This window comes from Hemiscyllium ocellatum, chromosome 6 (genome assembly GCF_020745735.1).
Source record: "Hemiscyllium ocellatum isolate sHemOce1 chromosome 6, sHemOce1.pat.X.cur, whole genome shotgun sequence".
NCBI lineage: Eukaryota > Metazoa > Chordata > Chondrichthyes > Orectolobiformes > Hemiscylliidae > Hemiscyllium > Hemiscyllium ocellatum.
The window spans coordinates 116,310,978-116,328,425 of NC_083406.1; the positions used below are offsets into that span (position 1 = coordinate 116,310,978).

Consider the following 17,448-nt stretch of genomic DNA (forward strand, 5'->3'; position numbering starts at 1 on the left):
AAATGACATGAGGGGCAACTGTTTTACATAGAAAGTGGTTTGTATGTGGAATGAATTGCCAAAGGAGGCGGATGTGGGTACAGTTACAACATTTAAAAGACATTTAGATTAGTATATGAATAGGAGAGGTTTGGAGGGTTATGGGACAGGAGCAGGCAAGTGGACTAATTTAGTTTGGGAACACGGTTGGCATGGACAAATTGGACCAAAAGGTCTGTTCCCGTGCTGTATGATTCCATGATTCTAGAATTCAAGGATATAGGGATGGGAAGCAGATGGTAGTCTTTTCAGTGAATTCAACAACCACTGTTAATCAAAGAGGGGGTCCCCAATTTACAAACATCCGACTGACAAATGCAATCCTGCATACAGGTGTAATTGTAACTATCCTACATACAAACATTTCCTAAACTTAAAAACTGCTGCTTTATATTGCGCTGCATTGCATTCCAACCTGTATACAATGGACTTGCAAATAGTCACAGAAATGGAACCTATTTGAAATGCAGGATCTTCCCGTAGTCTTGCAATGGGAATGCTTTTCAATTCTAGGTTTTATTAATTCAGTTTAAATGCTGTGGTGGAGGCTGATCCCATGTCCCTAGAGTATCAGCCTGGGTCTCTGGCAAAGTCACCCAACAATATTACACATCACCTTCTATCCCCAGAGAAGGACATGAGGTGGTTTCATTGGAAGAAAAACCAAAGCTGTCACTCCTCCCTCCCCCCCACCCACACCGAGGATGGAGTGCTGCATTGTCACAGGTGCCAATGTTCGATTGAGATGTTAAAGTGAGGCTCCATCTGCCCTCTCAGGTACAAAAAAAATCCATTGGCAACAGTGAAAAGAAAGAACACAGGTGCTTTACCCTGGTCACCATTTAACCACTCACACTGGGACCTTGTTATCAACAATTTGATTGATGTATTTATATTTGCTGCTGTGTTTTACTTCACCAGAGCACATTTCATTGTCTGTAAAGTGCTTTGGGACATTGTGACATGACACCAGGTACCACATAAGTGTCAGCTTTTCTTAACTCCTTTCGCTGGTGTAATATAGAGGACAGCCTCTTCACTTATTGTCAATAAGAGCAAGACTGGTGCAAAGGAGTGAGATCATGGATTAGAGTCACAGAGTCCTACAGCATGGAAACAGGCCCTTTGGATCAGACTGGTCCATCCACGCTAATCCCATTTCCCTGCACTAGGCCCAAATCCTTCTAAACCTTTCCTATCCATGTATTTGTCCAAATGCTCTTTAAATTTTGTTCAAGTACCTGCCTGAACCACTTCCCCTGGCAGTTCATTCCATGTGCGTACCACCCTCTATGTAAAAATGTTGCCTCTCAGGTTCCCTTTTATTCTTTACCATCTAGCCTTAAACTGATGCCCTCTAGTCCTCGATTCCCCAGTCCTGGGAAAAAGACTGAGCGCATTCACTCTATCCCTGCCTCTCATGATGTTATGCACTTCTACAAGGCCCCCTTCAGTCTCCTACACTCTAAAGAAAAATGTCCAAGCTTGTCCAACCTCTCCTTGTAACTCAGACCATTGAGTCCTGGCAACATCTTTGTGTCTTTTTTCCACACTCTTTCCAATTTAATAATATCCTATAGCAAAAGGACTAAAACTGAACACAATACTCCAAGTGTGACCTCACCAAAGTCCTGTACAACCGCAACATAACTGTCCAACTTCGAAAATCAATGTCTTAATTCTGATCTGATATTTGCTGCTAATCATTTGTCCATATTGTAAAACACAGAATTATCAAGAAAAGACTCCGCCTTTTACATAACATTAAATAACGGTCCAACTAGCCTGTGCCAATGTTTCTGCTCCACACCCCTCAACCCATCCTCCCTGTTTCAGGTGGGGTTGGTTAGCTCAGTTGGCTGGACAGGTTATTTGTGTCGCATTATGATACTAATAGCACAGGTTCAATAACACAGTGGCTGAGGTTACTATGAAGATTTCTACATCTCAGTCCTTCCCCTTGACTGAGATATGGTGACCCTCATGTTAAACCATGAGAGTGTGGAGCTGGAAAATCACAGCAGGTCAGGCAGCATCCAAGGAGCAGGAGAATCGATGTTTCGGGCAAAAGCCCTTCATCTGTAGTCCTCACTTTCTCCTGTTAAGCTACCACCAGCTCTCTCTTTCTGAAGTTAAAAATCACACAACACCAGGCTATAGTCCAACAGTTTTATTTGGAATCACTAGCTTTCGAAGCGCTGCTTCTTCTTCAGGTGGTTGTCTGGAGTGACTGTTTGTGTGGAATTTGCATCTTCTCCTCGTATCTGCGTGCATTTCCTCCAGGTTTCCTCTGGTTTCCTCCCACAGTCCAAAGATGTGCAGATTAGGTGCTTCCAATAAACCTGTTGGACTATAACCTGGTGCTGTGTGATTTTTAACTTTGTACACCCCAGACCAACACCGGCACCTCTAAGTCATCTCTTTCTAATGAGTGCATGGATTGTGGCAACTTTGCCTAAAGTCCTGCATCGCATCCCTTTCTTAGCTTCCTTTTAAATATTTCTGATCTATTCTCCTAAACTACACCATGTGGCAGCCCAATGAATAGTCTCACCACTATTGTTGTAAAGCATGCTCTTCTGAATTTCTAACTGGGTTTATTAGTCACTATCTTATATAAATAACCACCATCTTTAGGAACATGTTTTCTACTTTTCTCCTGTCAAATTCTCCATTGCGTTGTGAGGTCACGCCTCACTGGGAAAACACTCCCAGTGATTTTTAAAATCTTATACATGGGATATGGGCTATGCCAGTATTTATTGGGTGGTTCAGTGGTTAGCACCACTATCTCACAGCACTGGTGACCTGATTCCGGTTCAACCTTACGGTCACTGGCTGTGTGGAGTTTGCATATTCTCCTCGTATCTGTGTGGGTTTCCTCTGGGTCCTCTGATTTTCTCCCACAATCCAAAGATGTGCAGGTTAGGTGGATTAGCCATGCTAAATTTACCAAAGTGCCCAGGGACGTGTAGGTTAGGTGGATGAGCCATGGAAAATTCAGGGGTGGGGTCAGTCTGGGTGGAATGGTCTTCGGAGAGTCAGTGTTGACTTGTTGGGCCAAATGGCCTGTTTCTACCCTGTAGGAATTTTGTTGCCCAAAGGCAGTTAAAAGTGTGGGGGGAGATCAGATCACTTCTCAAGGACATTAATGAACCAGATAGGTTACACAGTCACCATAGGTTAGCTTTTTTTGTCCAAGAGTTTTATTGAATTCAAATTTCACCATTTGCCTTGAGAGAATTTGATCCTTTGCCCTCCCCAAGGACATTAACTTCTGTGTGATTCTGACTGTGGTTAATTACTGTGGCAGATTAGGTAGCATCTTTGTGATTTTGTTTCTGCACTTCCTCCAGTGCTAATGTTCTCTGTTACAATGCACCTTCCCCAGGGTCATTAGAGATAGGAAATAAATGCTGGTTTAGCCAGAGACGCTCTCAACTCATTAACAAAGAAAAGGTTCCTCATACTCTTAGTGTGATCTGGCCAAGATACAAACCAAATTGACTTTCGCTTCCCAGTAGTTCAATTCTTTTCCTCCAGGGAAGGATCACATTGCATTGTTGTGTTTGTTAACAGCTTTAAGAACACATTGGGGTCTTGTTTGGTATTTCAGAAACTTCGAAGTATCTAAATATTTTCCTTTCAGAAGTCAAAGCAGCTAGCAACATTAAGATACAGCACAGTTAATAGGGAAACCAGATAACCATATTAGTTGATAATGGATTAATTTGCTCTGGTGTTCATCAATAAAAAAATAAAATTCAATTCAGTCTAATGTCTCACTTCTGAACACCTTGTTCACATGGTACTTGAGTTTAAGCAGCATAAATAGCTTTGAGCTCTCTGGAGATGTCACACCACTTTACAAATAATGGCAAACAGATGATTTCTTTCACCACCACAGGGTATTAGGCACTAAGCACACACTCCCTCATAAATGTATTTATGAAAAAAATGCTTGAAAATTGACTATTTGAGTCTGTAAGGTTATATTAGAATAATGACTACAATATGCATTTATATAGCATATTTAGTCGAGTAAAATATCCCAAAGTACTTTATGCATGTGATTATCCAACAAAACTTTACCCTGAGCCACATTAAGGAAAATTTTTTAAAAAAGCACAGCTTTGTCAAAGAGTTTAATGGATGGAGTGTTTTAATGGAAGGGAGAGAGATAGAGACGTCGAGAGTTTTTAGTATTTTGTGGGGGTCTCTCTAGCAGCAAAGGGGGAGGGAGGGCACCAAGCAGGGGAGCTTGAGTAGTCATAGTCATAGAGTCATAAAGTTGTACAGCACAGAAGCAGACCCTTTGGTCCAACTCACCCATGCTAACCAGTGGTTAGCACTGCTGCCTCACAGCGCCTGTCGACCCGGGTTCAATTCCCGACTCAGGCGACTGACTGTGTGGAGTTTGCACGTTCTCCCCGTGTCTGCGTGGGTTTCCTCCGGGTGCTCCGGTTTCCTCCCACAGTCACAAAGATGTGCGGGTCAGGTGAATTGGCCATGCTAAATTGCCCGTAGTGTTAGGCAAGGGGTAAATGTAGGGGAATGGGTGGGTTGCGCTTCGGCGGGTCGGTGTGGACTTGTTGGGCCGAAGGGCCTGTTTCCACACTGTAAGTCTAATCTAATGCTGACCAGATATCCTAAATAAATTGAGTTCCATTTGCTCGCATTTAGCCCATATCCCTCTAACCCCTTCCTAATCATGTACCCATCCAGATGCCTTTTGAGTGAACCCTGTCAACAGAAAACAATGGCTTTAGAAGAAAGAGTTTTTTTTGGAGAGAGAGAGAGAGAGACTTACATAGAATTTCCTCAACCAGACCTGACATATAGGCTTAATTCCAAATAAAAATGTCTCATTCAGTGTTTAACCTTAACTTCTCTTTACAAGACCGGATGTCCTCATGGGATGAAGAAACCCTGCTACGTGATCTTCAGGACATCCATGTGCTTCAGTCTGGGTGCCAACATCTGCCTTTGAAAAACCATGTGCTGCTGCACCATCTCAACCAGGATCTGCTGCCAGGAAGTCAGTATCGTTCCAGAAAAGGTGAAGGGAATGTTGACCAGGTTAGACAGCTCCAAGAATAGAACATGGACCTTTAGGCCACATATGTTACCTGAGTATTGGAGAAACTGGGCTGCCCTGAGAAATTCATTATCATGGTTTGAACATTCCTCAGAGACATGCTTCTACCTGTCCTGGACAATGGTGACCCAATTCCACTCACTGACGGAGTTAGACAGGGCTCTGTTCAAGTGCCAAGCCTTGTCAGGATGTTCTTCTCCAACATGCTGCAAGATGCCTTCCACGGTGGCTGAGTGGATAGCACTGCTGACTCACAATGCTAGGAACCTGGGTTCAATTCCAGCCTCGGAATCAGTGTGGAGTTTGCACATTCTCCCTGTGTCTGCATGGGTTTCCTCCGGGTGCTCTGGTTTCCTCCCACAGTCCAAAGTTGTGCAGGTTAGGTGAATTGGCCACGCTAAATTGCCCATAGTGTTCGGGGATGTGTAGGTTAGGTGCATTAGTCATAAGAAAAGGTAGAGTAATAGGGTAGGAGAATGAGTCGGGGGGGGTTACTCTTCGGAGGGTCAGTGCAGACTTGTTGGGCCGATTGGCCTGTTTCAACTCTGTAGGGATTCTGTGACAATGTATACCCAAGGCATCAAAATCAGATGAGAATCTTGGACAATTCTGCAGAAAAAGGGAAAGGATGTACTTTGTCATTCTCTCTTTGCTAAAGACTGGGCACTTGCTGGAGATTCAAAGCTGTACCCATAGTGTAGCAGGAACCTGCTCACTAGTGTTGTGAACAGCCAAAAGAAAACGGAATTATTACAACAGGCAGCTCCCCTGCTGACAGCCCTACCTTGAGCCCAAGGTTTCCGTCCATGACCTGCACCCAACAGCAGTGAATAAGTTCACTTAACTTCAGCTGCTCCATCCATCAAGCTACATGACAAGATTCATGGAAGAGTTGCCAAAGCAAGTATAGCATTTGGTAGACTTTGAATATCAGTGTGGGATTGAAGAGGAATAGGTCTGTCTACCAAACTGAAAGTCTGTAGAGGGATAATCTTGGAGGAGAAAGTGAGGACTACAGATGCTGAAGATCAGAGTGAAGAGTGCGGTGCTGGAAAAGCACAGCAGGTCAGGCAGCATCCGAGGAGCAGGAAAATCGACGTTTCAAGCATAAGCCCTTCATCCGGAATCATCTTGCCCACTCTGCTCTATGGATGCAAGACCTGGACTGTGTTCTGCATCATGACAAGACAGAATCATAGTGGTCTACAGCATGGAAACAGGCCCTTCAGCCCAATTTCCCCATGCCACCAAGGTGAATACTTTCATTTTGATCAGTTAAAAATCACACAGCGCCAGGTTATAGTCCAACAGGTTTAATTGGAAGCACTAGCTTTCGGAGTGACGCTCCTTCATCAGCCACAACTACCTTCCAATTAAACCTGTTGGACTATAACCTGGTGTTGTGTGATTTTTAACTGTGTACACCCCAGTCCAACACCAGCATCTCCAATTCATTTTGATCATCTTTGAGAGTTTCTGAATATCAACCGTCAGGAGAAAATGATGTCATACTCACTCTGGATCAAAAGCATCCACACAATATCGGAACATTCTCGACTCAGTTGGTTTGGTGGCGAGGCCAAAAATGCCTGGCACTTGCTTACGAAAGCAAACCCTTTTTGCAGAGCTTGAGTGTGGACTGCATTTTGAATGACCGCCGAAGACATTCTGAAGGATCCTGTTAGAAGTTCTGATTTTGGGTCCTGGGAGGAGCTCGTTGAGGATCCCAGCATCTAGCCCAACCGAGCAAAAACAACACAGCGCAGGCTCAATTGAAAACAAGCTCATGTCAGGGAAGGAGCACAAACACAAGGGGAGGAATTCTCAAGCCAGCAACTCACCCAGAACGCAACTACCAAAGATATCCTGTTCTATTTACAATAGCACCGCTTACGTGACCATCAGAACCTTACCAAAGCCCCCAAGGTGATGAATATGGTGAACCTTCACCTTTAAAATGGAATATGACAGTCTTTTCAGGAGATGTTACCAAGGGGCAGCAGCCAGACGACAAATAGGTGCATTGAATTTATTGTCATGTGTACCGAGGTACAGTGAAAAGCTTTGCCTTGTGAGCAATACAGGCAGATCACAGAGTTAAAGTAGCACAGATAAGTATATAATAGTTAAACAGCGGCAAAACAAAAACACAGGCACAGACGAATGTTAAGAGTTTGTGAGTATTCTAAAAACAGTTGAGTAGAAACTGTTACAAAACCGGCTGGTGTGTGGGTTCAGGCTTTTGTACCTTCTCCCCGATGGTAGAGGGTGTAGACAAACATTGCCAGGTTGGGATGGATCTTTGAGAATGCTGGCGGCCTTTCCTTGACAGCGGTGAAAATGTGTTGCTGGTTAAAGCACAGCAGCTCAGGCAGCACCCAAGGAACAGGAAATTCGACGTCGAATTTTCTGTTCCTTGGATGCTGCCTAACCTGCTGTGCTTTAACCAGCAACACATTTTCAGCTCTGATCTCCAGCATCTGCAGACCCCACTTTTTACTCGAAGATTTTAACCTACTGCGAATCCTCTTGCAAGGATGCCTTCCTTGAGGAAGGGCTCTGGCCTGAAACATCGAATTTCCTGTTCCTTGGATGCTGCCTGACCTGCTGTGCTTTAACCAGCAACACATTTTCAGCTCCGATCTCCAGCATCTGCAGACCTCACTTTTTACTCGAAGATTTTAACCTACTGCGAATCCTCTTACAAGGATGCCTTCCTTGAAGAAGCTCTCTTCCTCCCTTTCCTTGACAGTGGGCCTGGTAGATAGATTCTATAGATGGGAGGTATGATTGTCCAGACCGAGTTCACCACTCTCTGTAACCATCTCCGATCTTGAATGGTACAATTGGCATATCAGGTAGGGATACATTCAGACAGCATGCTCTTGATGGCGCATCTATAAAAGTTGGCAAGGGTATTCGCCACAATGCCACATTTCCGCAGCTGTCTGAGGAGTTGGCCAAGACTAAGCTCATGTAATGATTAGAAGCTGGGCACTCACTACAATGACCCACGCCATCTCGTATCGGTGACAAATATGGGCCTTGGGAGAGATTTTATTGTCATGGTCATTCCAACATTCATGATGGGAAGAGGTAGCTTCTAGTCAATCTTTGACAGTGTTGCAAAAGCCAATTCCAGTTGAAGCCATTTCTGGAGGTTTGCCCACTCCACCTCAAACCACCCTATGCCGACACTCCTGCCCCTGGTATATTTCCTGCAGACTCACATGAAGCTGTATCCTGAAGGTGAGACGCTGAGTCTAGGAAGTTGACAAATGCAGGCAACAATAAATTGGATTCACCTTGAATTCACATTGTTTTGGGGATCCAAAGTCTGGCATGAGACTTCCACGTTTCTGAGGAAGATTTTTTTTTGGTCACTCTACGTTTGAAATACCGTAAATATTTTCAAGGATAAAGGTTTGCATTAAAGAAGGAGAGACAGAAATTAGGAGCAAAAGTCGATCATTCCCTTCAAGTCTGCTCTGATCATGGCTAATCCTCTATCTCAATGCCATGTTCCCACTTTCTCTCCATACTGTTAGGTGCCTTTAGAGTCAAAAAAATTGTCAATATCTTTCTTCAATATACCCAGAAATCCTGTATTCCTCTGTGATGGAGACTTTCAGAGGTTGACCACCTTTGAGTGAACAAACTTTTGAGTCTCCACATCTCAGTTTAAAAAGCCTATCCCCGAACCTGAGATTGTGTCCTCTGGTGCTAGGCTCCTCAGTCACCAGGAACATCCTTCCTGCATCTAGTCTGCCTAGCCCTGTCAGAAATTTTATGCATTTCAATCAGATCCCCTCTCTTCCTTCTAAACTCTAATGAATACGGTTCCTGTCAAACCAATCTTGCTTCATACAACACTCCTGCACCCCCAGTGTCAGCCCAGTGAACCTCCACTGCACTCACTCTCTGACAAGTGTATACTATCTCAAGAGGAAGACCAAACAGGCATGAAATACCCCAAGGTCTCACCAAGGCACTGCATAACTGGAGTGAGACATCTCCTCTTCCAGTTGTGTGGAAACTGGCCCTACAGTCCAACTCATTCACTGCCAACCAGATATCCTAAATTAATCTAGTCCCATTTGCCAGCATTTGCCCCATATCTCTCTAAACCCTTCCTTTTCATATACCCATCCAGATGCCTTTTAAATTATGCAAATGTACCAGCCTCCACCACTTCCTCTGGCAGCTCATTCCATATTTCTGAACTTGGAATGAAAGCCAACACATTCCATGGTGTCAGCTCATCACAAAGTGTTTTATAGCCAAGAAAGTAAGGATTTTGAGAAGCATAGTTGCAGTTGTAATGTAAGAAACGAGGCAGCCAATTTTCACCCATCGAGCTCCCACAAACAACACAAAGGAAACCATCAGGTCGTAAACGTTGGCAGGACACTGAGAGAAGAACCCTGCTCTGCTTCCCACAGTGGCTGTAGCATTTTGGTATATCCATCTTTGAGGACAGGTAGTAGCTTGTTTTAACATCTCACGCTCAATACAGCATAAGGTCTGCCAGTCCAAATCCTGCATGGCTATTTGAACCTCTGACTCCCTAATTCAGATGTAGACGCTTTACCCATTTAGCCATAGATGGCCCATCACATGAGGCTGCTTAAAATGCAGGAAACCTTACACAAGAAGCAAAACATCTTGCCAAGATGTTTTCTCACATTCACTGAAACACAAGTCACTGCTAGTCTGGGCACCTTTGTGTCATTGTGTTCCACAGTGGAAAGCAAGCATTGGTGAGAGCTATCAGGCATGTGTCATGATATCCCTGAACAAGATGACTAGGGGAAAGGTAGCCACCAAGTGTTGCGAACTTGGGTAGAGTAATTGTCAATTAGGAGGCAGGACATTAGACTTTGATACATGTAAAATTGTAAAATGCTAGGGAGGAAAGCATTGCATAGTTCCTTTAAATGATGTTTTTTTTTGTGTGTGTGTTCAGAGATTTTAAAATGTATGTCTGTGAGAAGCAGCTTGTGGGTTTGCCAGTAGAGAAAGCACCTATATTGAAACATTTGTACAAAACATTGTAGAATGTTTTTTTAACTAAGACAACAATTTTGGATTTTAGCCAACCAATTTGAATCAAGGACTTAGCTACCAGAAGCCTATTAAATTTAAATCTGATGGTTTTGACAACAAACAACCAATCCTAGGTAAGAAATATTGTTATGTCATCACGGGTATAAATCAGGGGGCACTTGGACCGAGACCTCAGAGCCAATTGCCACCTGCTAAGAGATAACAGCTCTCACAGTCCTCTATATGTAGAGAAGGCACAGTTTAAATAGTCTAAATAACATTGATACCAACGTCAGAGAAGACATTTCAGACAGAGGAAGAAGACGGGAAAGACACAGAAAGTTCCGGAAGACATAACCTGTCTGTAAATTCTGAGAGCTTACTTTGTATTTTTCTTTGTGCGTATGGGACTTGTAGTTATTGGAACAACATACCGTTAGAATCTTGTTTTATTCAGAAATAGTTGGTAGTTAGAATAAATTTGGATTGTTACTAATTTAGTTAATTTGTTCGCTGTTAGAGTTAGATAGATAACTTGCTACTTGTTGATATTTTTAAATTCAGATTGTTACTAACGTGGTTAATTTGTTCGCTGTTAGAGTTAGATAAATAACTTTGTTACTTGTTGATATTTTTAAAGTGAGTGTTCGGGATTTGTTTTATTTCACTGCTCGAAGTTGCTGAGAGGCAGGTTACACTACTTTTCCCATTCCATTTTAACAGGTTACAGGTCAAGGTGCTCCTCACTGGGTGTTTTGGTTTTAGTTCTCAAGGGGTCAATCGCTGCTTTATTACCCGACAAGTCAAACCAGAGTGTTATGCCATTTTATTTTTAAGAAAGAAGACCAACAGTAAACATGATAAATCATCTGATACAGCTTTTCAAGCATCATTGGATAGATTAAAAAGAGCAATACACCCAACTAAAAGCAGCAGCTCTAGTTCCAAAATGCCATTACACTTGTGATGACGGTAATTTACAATAACCTCAGAACCATCACCCTGAGCAGCGTGCTAAGATTCAATCAGACCACTGTACCAATGTTTAGCAGACCATTAGGCTAGCTATGGCTATTAATTGTGATTCTACTCTAGACTCTTGAAACATTGGGTGAAATGTTTGACCTGTTGAAATTACATCCTTCTTTGAATTTTAAACAAGTTTGTAGGACAAGGATTTCTGGCTTTCTTAGGTCCTTTATCTGATATTTTTGAAAGGGGGGAGTTCAGGGGTCACAGGCAGGAAACTGGAATTAAGGTTACATCAGATAGTTATGTTCATGCAGCACAGTAAGCCCAAGGGGCTAAATGGCCTACTTCTTACATTCTCCATTTAAATGATGGCTGATATTTCCTTCCTCAGAAGCTGAGGAGGGTGACCATGACAACTAGGGGCAGGAGTAGGCCATTCAGCCCCTTGAAGCTGCTCCACCATCTAATGGGATCATGGCTGAACTCACCTAGGCCTCAACTGCACTTTCCTGCCCACTCACCATAATCCTTCAACCTGTTTAAAAATCTGTTAATTTTCTCCAGAAATGTATTCCTCTCAGGCATCCACTGCACTCTAGGCTAGTGAATTCCACAGATTCATAAAACTTTGAGAAAACTAACTTCTCCTCATCTTTGCGTTAAGTGTGCTCCCCTTTATCCTAAAGTAATGACCTCTCAGTTTAGATAGCCCCATGACAGGGAAACATCCTCTCCGCATCTACATTGTCATTCCTCTTTAGCATTTTGATAAGAGAAAGAGCTTAGAATCCATTCTGTGAGTAGGCAACTACAAAAAATTTCAAGATATGTTAAAGAGCTGTTTTATTTGATACAGGAAGTTGAAAGCTATCCCAAGTGGAGTTAACGCAAGGTGATAGACTTCACCTCACTGATCTGTGCTGGCATTTATACTCCATGTGACTCACACACACACACACACACACTCACACTCTCTCCTCTCTCTCTGCATCCTTGTCATCTCACCCTGTTAGCAGGTTCATCGAAAGGAGGTGTTCAGTTGTGAAGGGAGCTGACAAAATGATGAAAGATTCTAAAGCTAAAAGAAATGGAGTTGAATCCTTAAGCTGTGAAGTTCATTGAATCTCTATAGTGTGGAAGCAGGCCATTCAGCCCACCATCCCTTCAGAGAGCATCCTACCCCACATTTTCCCATGTCTAAGCCTCCTAGCCTGCACATCCCTGGACACAATAGGCGATTTAGCATGGCCAATTCACCTAATCTGCATATCTTTGGATTGTGGGAAAAAACCGGAGCACCCGGAGGCACGGGGAGAATGTGCAAACACCACACAGACAGTCGTGCGAGGCTGGAGGCGAACCTAGGCCCCTGGTGCTGTGAGGCAGTAGCTCCCATCCCATCAAACCGATGAAAAGTAGCATGAGGAAGATTTTGGGGGAAGCGAGCGGGAATGGGGGCACGTTTGGAGAAGATGGTATAAGCACTCTGGGGATGGGCAGGCAGACATACTTCTGGAGTGAGGAAGAGTCTTGGGGTGGGGGGTTAAAATGGGAAAAGGCAGAGGAACTAGATTCTGAAGAAAAATTCTGTGCACCTCGAAACATTAATCTGGTCCTCCGTCCACAGATGGCACCCAACGTGTTGAGTTTCTCGTGATTTCTGCTTTTCAGATCGCCAGCAGCTACAATACCTTCATTCTCATCATTCTAGGGCATGGGAAGGGGAGGTGAACGGGGCTGATCTATCTGAGAACACAGCTTTTAAAAATCTGACTCAAGGCAGACTGCCAGAAACCATGTTTGCTGGAAGACGCTGTAAAGAATTAGGGTGTGGGAGGGTGGAGGACAGAGATGACCATAAAAAGGTCATTGATGAAACAGCACCATCAATGAGTGAGGAGAGGTCTGGTGAGAGGCTTTATGAAATTTGATATCTAGAAATAATGCACTGAAAGTAAGGAATAGGAACTCAAAATCAGAAAAAATTATACCAGGCAATTTTAACATGTGGGTCACATGCACTGCAAAGCATTGGGAGTAGCATTCATACTTTGCTCTGGTTGTTTGCTTCTGGTGTAGGACTAATTGTAGCTGATTATTAAAATTGTGCATTGGTACCATCTCGGTTTATGTAGTCGTGCTGAGGTTGCTTGGATTTATAGAGTCATAGAATCAGAGAGATGTACAGCATAGAAACAGACCCTTCGGTTCAACCCGTCCATGCCGACCAGATATCCCAACCCAATCTAGTCCCACCTGCCAGCACCCGGTCCATATCCCTCCAAACCCTTCCTATTTATATTCCCATCCAAATGCCTCTTAAATGTTGCAATTGTACCAGCCTCCACTACATCCTCTGGCAGCTCATTCCATACACGTACCACCCACTGCATGAAAACGTTGCCCCTTAGGTCTCTTTTATATCTTTCCCCTCTCACCCTAAACCGATGCCCTCTAGTTCTGCACTCCCCCAACCCCGGGAAAAGACTTTGTCTATTTATCCTATCCATGCCCCTCATAATTTTGTAAACCTCTATTAGGTCACCCCTCAGCCTCCGATGCTCCAGGAAAAACAGCCCCAGCCTGTTCAACCTCTCCCTATAGCTCAAATCCTCCAATCCTGGCAACATCCTTGTAAATCTTTTCTGAACCCTTCCAAGTTTCACAATATCTTTCCGATAGGAAGGAGACCAGAATTGCATGCAATATTCCAACAGTGGCCTGACCAATGTCCTGTACAGCCGCAACATGACCTCCCAACTCCTATACTCAATACTCTGACCAATAAAGGAAAGCATACCAAAGGCCTTTTTCACTATCATATCCACCTGCGACTCCACTTTCAAGGAGCTATGAACCTGCACTCTAAGTTCTCTTTGTTCAGCAACACTCCCTAGGACCTTATCATTAAGTGTATAAGGCCTGCTAAGATTTGCTTTCCCAAAATGCAGCACCTCGCATTTATCTGAATTAAACTCCATCTGCGAATTCTCAGCCCATTGGCCCATTTGTTCAATATCCTGTTGTAATCTGAGTTAACCCTCTTCGCTGTCCACTACACCTCCAATTTTGGTGTCATCTGCAAACTTACTAACTGTACCTCTTCTGCTCGCATCCAAATCATTTATGTAAATGACAAAAAGTAAAGGGCCCAGCACCGATCCTTGTGGCACTCCACTGATCACAGGCCTCCAGTCTGAAAAACAACCCTCCACCACCACCCTCTGTCTTCTACCTTTGAGCCAGTTCTGTATCCAAATGGCTAGTTCTCCCTGTATTTCATGAGATCTAACCTTGCTAATCAGTCTCCCATGGGGAACCTTGGTGAACGCCTTACTGAATCCATATAGATCACAGCTACTGCTCTGCCCTCATTAATCTTCTTTGTTACTTCTTCAAAAAACTCAATCAAGTTTGTGAGACATGATTTCCCACACACAAAGCCATGTGACTATCCCAAATCAGTCCTTGCCTTTCCAAATACATGTACATCCTGTCCCTCAGGATTCCCTCCAACAACTTTCCCACCACCGAGGTCAGGCTCAAAGGTCTATAGTTCCCTGGCTTATCTTTACCGCCCTTCTTAAACAGTCGCACCACGTTTGCCAACCTCCAGTCTTCCGGCACCTCACCTGTGACTATCGATGATACAAATATCTCAGCAAGAGGCCCAGCAATCACTTCTCTAGCTTCCTTCAGAGTCCTTGGATACACCTGATCAGGTCCTGGGGATTTATCCACTTTTAACCATTTCAAGACATCAAGCACTTCCTCCTCTGTAATCTGGACATTTTGCAAGATGTCACCATCTATTCCCCTACAGTCTATATCTTCCATATCATTTTCCACAGTAAATACTGATGCAAAATATTCATTTAGTATCTCCCCCATTTTCTGTGGCTCCACACAAAGGTCACCTTGCTGATCTTTGAGGAGCCCTATTCACTCCCGAGTTATCCTTTTGTCCTGAACATATTTGTAAAAACCCTTTGGATTCTCCTTAATTCTATTTGCCATAGCTATCTCATGTCCCCGTTTTGCCCTCCTGATTTCCCTCTTAAGTATATTCCTACTTTCTTTATACTCTTCTAAGGATTCACTCGATCTATCCTGTCTATACCTGACACATGTTTCCTTCTTTTTCTTAATCAAACCCTCAATTTCTTTAGTCATTCAGCATTCTCTATACCTACCAGCCTTCCCTTTCACTCTGACAGGAATATACTTTCTCTGGATTCTTGTTATCTCATTTCTGAAGGCTTCCCATTTTCCAGCTGTCCTTTTACCTGTGAACAACTTCCTCCAATCAGCTTTCGAAAGTTCTTGCCTAATACAGTCAAAATTGGCCTTTCTCCAATTTAGAACTTCAACTTTTAGATCTGGCCTATCCTTTTCCATCACTATTTTAAAACGAATAGAATTATGGTCGCTGGCCCCAAAGTGATACCTCAGTCACCTGCCCTGCCTTATTTCCCAAGAGTAGGTCAAGTTTTGCACCTTCTCTGGTAGGTACATCCACATACTGAATCAGAAAATTGTCTTGTACACACTTAAGAAATTCCTCTCCATCTAAACCTTGAACACTGTGGCAGTCCCAGTCGATGTTTGGAAAGTTAAAATCCCCTACCATAACTACCCTATTATTCTTACAGATAGCTGAGATCTCCTTATAACTTTGTTTCTCAATTTCCCTCTGAATACTGGGGGGTCTATAATACAATACCAATAAGGTGATCATCCCTTTCTTATTTCTCAGTTCCACCCAAATAACTTCCCTGGATGCATTTCCAGGAATATCCTCCCTCAGTGCAAAAATGCCACTCCCCCTCCTCTCTTGCCTCCCTTTCTATCCTTCCTGTAGCATTTGTATCCTGGAACATTAAGCTGCCAGTCCTGCCCATCTCTGAGCCATGTTTCCATAATTGCTATGATATCACAGTCCCATGAACCTAACCATGCCCTGAGTTCATCTGCCTTCCCTGTTAGGCCCCTTGCATTGAAATAAATGCAGTTTACTTCATCCATTTCTCTCTATCCAGAAGTGAAACCTCAGAGTCTAACTACCTTCTGAAAAATTTGTTTCCATCAAAGCTTTATCCGCTATGAAACTTAAGCACCTCGGGATACCTACAGGGTCTGAAGGTTAATTCATACCATCGCTGGGAGGGCAAGGGGAGCAGCTCAATCCATCAGTGTTGACTTCCTCTCCCTCTGCTTGTTCCCAGTTTCCTTCTTTTGTCTAAAACTCAGCAACTTACCGTCCTCAGTCGGAACGTAGACGTTCAGGTAGAGGCAATCTTCACTCTGATCTTGGATGTAAGTGGCCACGATATCCAGGTTGGAGGTAAACCAGACCGGCAGCATCACATCAGGCAAGATCCCGTGAATGTTCTGGGGGCAGACCGGGGCAAAGTGCGTAGCGTTCCTGATGCCGGTCCAGGAGGATGGGGACTCCGGGTGCTGGAAGCGTCTCTCTCCCGTCGGAGCTGAGGCGTACGGTATTCCAAGGTACTGGTCCACGGGTCCCAGGATCTCATTGGGAAGCGGCGTTCTCACCCCCCTCAGCTTCCCATAGTTGGTGTTGACAATGGGATAGTTTTCCTGGCAACTGAGAAGGCCAAACCGCACCGCAAGGGTCGTTATCCAAAGCAGGACATTTAGATTCAAGGTCGGAGCAAGGACAAAAGACATCCATGGTATTCCATTGGAGTTCAACATTGTTTTCTGATCTCAAAGTGAGCATACAACCTTCCAGAAATGAGAAAGCAGCCTTGGTCTCAGGCTGGGAATCAACTTCAATCTTAATTTCGAGCAACTGGATTAATACAATCCAGAGGATCCATTTACCACCGCAAAGATCCAACTAATTGCATCCGACACTGGTATTATCCATCTGAGTCCACAGTTACCATCTTGCAATGCAGAAACGTCCTCCAGTGAAGGCAAAACACTCCCCTTGAACAATGAGGTCCTTCCACCAAGGAGGATTGGCCAACCTGAAGTTGAAGAAAAGGAAAATGATCACTCTGGTTCATGCCTTGACAGACAGATATGCAAATGGACAGTGGGCAGTGAACACCTCAGAACACCTCAAAGACAGAAACACGATAATACAGAACAAACATCACAGAGGTAAAGGAGGATCACTGGGGGTTAATTATTCATTTGTGCCTCAAGATAATTAAATTGGATAATGCAAAACCTCCCAGGCAAAACAGATCCCTCAACCCAATTGGTTTAAGCTCCAAACAAGCGTCTTGCCACCTCACTTCATTGAACCAAGCACTAATCTG

At 43.7% G+C, this 17,448-nt stretch overlaps 1 protein-coding gene across 1 annotated transcript in view; it reads right to left on the minus strand.

Moving 5' to 3' along the window:
* The window catches only part of nlgn4xa (neuroligin 4 X-linked a), a 309,753-nt gene that overhangs the window by 266,804 nt on the left and 25,501 nt on the right, over nucleotides 1-17,448 (minus strand). Inside the window, exon 2 of the mRNA XM_060826290.1 lies at nucleotides 16,414-17,151. Coding sequence (XP_060682273.1) covers nucleotides 16,414-16,873 — 460 coding nt within the window. The 5' untranslated portion in view covers nucleotides 16,874-17,151. The remainder of the gene's footprint in view (nucleotides 1-16,413; nucleotides 17,152-17,448) is intronic.